Source organism: Lytechinus variegatus, chromosome 3 (genome assembly GCF_018143015.1).
Source record: "Lytechinus variegatus isolate NC3 chromosome 3, Lvar_3.0, whole genome shotgun sequence".
NCBI classification, from domain to species: domain Eukaryota; kingdom Metazoa; phylum Echinodermata; class Echinoidea; order Temnopleuroida; family Toxopneustidae; genus Lytechinus; species Lytechinus variegatus.
The window spans coordinates 1,668,148-1,673,714 of NC_054742.1; the positions used below are offsets into that span (position 1 = coordinate 1,668,148).

General features: G+C 36.6%; 1 protein-coding gene across 1 annotated transcript; it reads left to right on the top strand.

The window, feature by feature from the left end:
* The first annotated feature begins 342 nt into the window (after nt 1-342).
* Nucleotides 343-4,871, top strand: LOC121409945 (peroxisome assembly protein 26-like). Its single transcript, XM_041601738.1, has 5 exons — nt 343-844; nt 1,255-1,389; nt 2,930-3,225; nt 3,887-4,033; nt 4,576-4,871. The coding sequence occupies exons 1-5, from the start codon at nt 588-590 to the stop codon at nt 4,680-4,682; spliced, it is 942 nt and encodes a 313-aa protein (XP_041457672.1). The 5' UTR covers nt 343-587; the 3' UTR covers nt 4,683-4,871.
* The last annotated feature ends 696 nt before the right edge of the window (nt 4,872-5,567 follow it).

The window sequence follows — 5,567 nt, forward strand, 5'->3', positions numbered from 1 at the left end:
AAGTATTAATGATTGTTTTGCACATGTCTTAGGTCACATGATCATGGTCAAAGGTCATCTTGGTCAATGGACACAGTATCCTTTTGTGAATAATTATTTAGCTGTTTTCAAAGTCAGCACTGCTGTATCGAATTGCATAATGCAGGTGAGACTGCCAGAGGCGTTCCACTTGTTAGTTAATATTGTTGCTTACAGGTCTATTATCCTTAAGCAATCTGATAAGTATGCCAATAATTTGAGCAAAAGACAGGATATTCTTGGAAAAATATCACAGTCCTTTATTTTTAATATTTCCTATTTCAGTCTTATTTCGCATTTTAACAAATCATTTTTGTTTTGCTATATTATGCAGGTTTCTGATTTCTCATCTTAAGATTAAGAAAGACAGAAGGTGGAATTCAGCAAACCATGATAAACTGCCATTGAAGAATATTGTCCACAGTTTAGTAGGAACGGTGATACGTGCAACTTCACTCCAGATACCTCTTATTGGACACTCGTCTGTCATGTGAACATCAATACAATACTGTTGGTTGTAATGAGACACTATTTGCAGGCCACTTCTTCATTTTGTTTATAAACTGGAGATGGACATAGGGATGGCTCGTGAAGGTCACCAGGTCGACGGGGTGAAGATTCTCCAGGCTGCCAATGATTTGCTTCTCTTTCGTCGTCATGAGGAGGTGCTGCGGGTGTGTAGGTTAGGTGTGGATAGGAATCAGGAGGTTGTATTTCCTCGTATTGGAGAGCAAGTGTCTAGAAGTAGAGATGGGACTGACATCCAGAATGGACTATCAGATGAAAATGAGCAGAATCTGAAGAAAATGCACAAAGATGCCATGAGGTAATAAATGCTCTCTTTGACCTTTAGTGGTAGTATGAGTATGATTTTTTTTGTTCTTAAGTAGTTAACTGCATACATGCTTGTTGTTTCCTAAACCCAACTCCTATTTGTTAATGTATTGTGTATAACAAGGTATAACAAGGCAAATATTTTAAAGCTTCAAGTGATTATTAGAATTTTTCAAATGAATTCATAGAGATAGAAATACTGTATTGGCTTGGCATTGTAAGCATCCCTTGCAATGTTGTTGGATTTTATGCTTGTAACTTAGGAGTATGCCTATAATGGGAATTCTTTAAAATTCCTTTATTCAAGCTCTTGCCCATTGTTCCTTTAGCTTGCACATTCTAATTTTACTAAAAAGCTGTAGCCTATACTGTATTATTTGTATTTTTATGTTTACCTCAAAGGGAATATCTAGAATCGATGTGCATACTTGCCATGCAGGCATACGCTGAGCTGGATAAATGGGACCAAGCATTACCATTTCTCTTGTCTTGTTATGGAGATATCTCAAAGCTTCCTCCAAGGATTGTATTAATGTGGTAAGTTAAAGCTGTGGCAGAAAACAATGTTGACTTTTCTGCATAGCAGATGTGAGACATGTGCTACTTGTCTGACGGCGACAGCATTGTCAGTGTATCCAAAACTCAACCAATGTCAAGATTTTGCAATGTCATCGTATCTTTGAAGGTATTGATCTCTATCACGAAACTTGGATATAGGGTATCAAGTGTCACTGATCATCTGACATGAGTGTCAGGTAACATGACTTTGACCATGTTGTGGTGTTAATATAAAAAAATCTTATTTTGATCAAGGTTATGCTTTTTAATTTTCAAGGTAACATTGATGGTATAACTCCAAATAAAATTTACATACAATAGATGTCGATCATCAGAAATTATGTAAATGAAATTTCAGGGCAAAGGTTATTTAAGGGCAATGAATTTATTTTGTTATCAAATGAATGTGGGGTTTAAAGTATTTTACCTGAATAAATAGAGAACAAGTGGAATGCCTCTGGCCGTCTCACCTGCATCACGCGGTTCAATATAGCAGCAGTGCTGACTTTGAATACTACTCTAACTCGCACAAGATGTTCAGTGATACATGGTTACTCTTATGTCCACTTTTTATGAACTAGACCAATAAACTTACAGAGATATGATGGTTATTCAACAAAAAACCCCAACATGGCCAAAGTTCATTGACCTTACATGACCTTTGACCTTGATCATGTGACCTGAAACTCGAACAGGATGTTCAGTGATACTTGATTACTCTTATGTACAAGTTTCATGAATCAGATCCATAAACTTTCAAAGTTATGATGGTAATTCAACAGATACACCCAATTCGGCCAAAGTTCATTGACCTTTGACCTTGGTCATGTGACCTCAAACTTGCACAAAATTTTCAGTGATGCTTGATTACTATTATGTCCAAGTTTCATGAATCAGATCCATAAACTTTCAAAGTTATGATGGGAAATCAACAGATATCCCCAATTCGGCCAAAGTTCATTGACCCTAAATGACCTTTGACCTTGGTCATGTGACGTGAAACTCATGTAGGATGTTCAGTGATACTTGATTAACCTTATGTCCAAGTTTCATGAACTAGGTCCATATATTTTCTAAGTTATGATGACATTTCAAAAACTTAACCTCAGGTTAAGATTTCGATGTTGATTCCTCCAACATGGTCTAAGTTCATTGACCCTAAATGACCTTTGACCTTGGTCATGTGACATGAAACTCTGATAGGATGTTTAGTAATACTTGATTAACCTTATGGCCAAGTTTTATTAACCAGGTCCATATACTTTCTAAGTTATGACGTCATTTCAAAAACTTAACCTCAGGTTAAGATTTGATGTTGACGCCGCCGCCGCCGACGGAAAAGCGGCGCCTATAGTCTCACTTTGCTTCGCAGGTGAGACAAAAACTAATAAGACAAGACAATGAAAACTTCAAAATGTTCTAAAGGTATATGTTCCACTGTCAATCAAGAGAAACAGATAAAAACGTCTGTGCAAGCTATAGCAGAATTGACAGTACACATACTCTCCCTCTTTTCCAGCATATTACTATTCAGCAAAGTTCGGAACTTTGGTGAAGCGGAGTCGTTCTCGTCTCAGTGGCTCAAGACCCAGAATGGCTGGTCCATCAACCAGTATTGCTCAGTCCTTGAAACATACATCAAGAGGGTTTATATCTCCCAGGGGCAGTGGAAAGCTGCCAGGGAGTACATAGAAACTAACACTGTATTGAGTCCAGATAGGAAGATGAGGTACTTGAAATACTTGGCAGAACTGCAGCAGCAAAAGGAGAGTAGTTCCACCAATGGTTGTAAAAATGACAAGCATTCACAACCTGGTGAGTAGGAATATCAAGTTTTTCACTCATTACCATTGTAAAGTTAGATTTTAAAACCATTGTTATTAGGCCTAGCTATTTTAATAGATCATAGCATGTTTAAGAAAAGGTTCCCATGAGGTCCTTTTGGACGTTGAAAATTTGATCCCATGCTTACTTATGAACCATCACAGCATAATATTTTCATAATTTAGAGACTGTTTAGCTTTTCCATTATCCATTTTTAAATGTCCTCTTTCTATAACATAGCCACAAATTTATAATCACAAAATAGCCACAGGTCTTTTATGAATTATTTGAAATTTCAAGATCAATTGTGCAATTAATGATTGCCAGGAAAAAAATTGAGAAATAAAAAGGATGATTTATTTTCCAACAGTCCTCTTTATACAATAGCGTTTCATGTAGCTACCGGTACATAAGTTTTGCTAGCTACTTTTTTTTTCTCATTACATTACATATATTATTTCATATGCTATTCAGTTGTGCAAGATTATGAATCAATTTAATCACTTAAGAATGTATTCATGATGGGTTTGTGACATTTGTCATTCACTTTCCTTGATGTGAAAAACACTCTATTTGATCAGTGCTTCATTTCTATGTATTGAATATTCAATATGTTATTTTTAAATGTTTTGATTTTGACTTGCTGTTTCAGGTAACATTTTGCTGAGCCTGTTTCAGAAGCTGCGCTCATTCTTTGTGTCCCGCTTGAGCCCATCATCATCCCATGGATTACACCGGATTCAGAACCTTGCCCTTATCAGTGTCTTCCTCTACCTATTATTATTTAGGACAAATACAAGTAAGACTTAGTGTAGTGATGATTTGTCGGTGATCTATGTTGACAGCTGTTAGAAGCTACTGAAATCCTACAACTGATTCGCTTATGAAAAATTTGTCAGTGAAAGTCACTTCAAAATTCTTCATGAAACTCTTTGAGGGCTGATTTTTCTCCTGGATTGTGATGTGGTTTGAATACTTATTGGAAAGTGCTTACCATTTGTATTGATGGGTTTTTATCATGAGAAAAACATACAGGCATTGCACTGTAGAAGTGTACTCATTTGGGACAACCAGACAAGGAAAATAAATTTGCTGAATAATATACTTCTGGTACACTGTTGTATAAAATTGCTGAAGTTGCTTGGTCAGCCAAATTAAACAGGCTCTATACAATTTTTGAAATGAAACTGAGGAACTAAGATGTATTAGATAACTATTCTCCCTTGTGAATTCATGTTTTAAAATGTACAGGATGCTTTGGATTATAGATTTTTTCTGAAAAAAAAGTTTTAAAAAGTAATCCTTGATGCTGACGATGTGTAAATACGTTTTTTTTATCAGGTATTCCTACTGGTGCTTCCCAGGCCAATGCTGTGTGGGGTAGTTTAGTGGGTGTGTGGCGATCACTGTTTGCTCCTTTCCATGTCATGGTCCAGGAAGCCCAATAGAGGGAGCATTACGAGAACTGTAGCCTTGTACTTGGAACTATTGTGGTTGTCCCCACTTGTGGTACCTGCTGTAAACGGTTTTGACCCACCCATGGTCCAGCCCACCTGTCCTGTCTCTAGATCTCTCGAAATGATTGGAACTGGTCAATATTCAGTCCAGTATTCTGAGATTGATTGATGTGTGACCCCAAGCTACATGTATGTACAAATATTTGTTATGGGATGTACTACTACCGGTACTAATTATGTGTTCTTGAAAGCAAGGCAAGTGAAATAGTGGAGCCTCATGAATCCTTCTTGTCAAATATAATGAGACTATTGTGTGTGATACACCCTTGCTGAACACATCAACATTATACACTGTATCACTGTGCATTTCAAACTACAGTTGAGGATATACCTAAAATAAGTAAGGATGCTAGTATACATGAAACTTATATTTTGTGGATAATTGAAAACCTAGCAATGCTCTCACCATACTTATAAAGAGTAAGAGAAAACTCAACAAAAGCAAGAACTGCAATGTGACCAAGGACGGCCAGAAACTTCTCACTTTCAATATTTATGGAGTTTGGTGATACAGTGTGGTGTAAAGATTTCAAGTCACTCATGCAATGCAGCCTTTATCAATGCCGACTTGTATCTTTACAGGATATAGTTGAAATGAATACAGCACAAAAATTTGCTTCATAGTCTGTCAAATTGTCATTTACTAAATGATTAATCCTGTCTATTCAGAAATTTAATTCTGTTTTAATTGCTAGTCAGTTGGAGGGGATGCACTTTCCTCCCCTATTTTGAGATGAATATAATATACATGCTTAATGTATATAGAGGGGTAATGGTACTCCCCTTCCTCCAGGGTAATATAGTCCTCTCTATCCT

Bases quoted from the DNA above. Each gene is read 5' to 3' on its own strand.
- LOC121409945 (XM_041601738.1), top strand. From the start codon at position 588: ATGGACATAGGGATGGCTCGTGAAGGTCACCAGGTCGACGGGGTGAAG. The intron at 845-1,254 runs GTAATAAATGCT...TTTACCTCAAAG, and splicing joins ATGCACAAAGATGCCATGAG to GGAATATCTAGAATCGATGT. The intron at 3,226-3,886 runs GTGAGTAGGAAT...TTGCTGTTTCAG, and splicing joins TGACAAGCATTCACAACCTG to GTAACATTTTGCTGAGCCTG.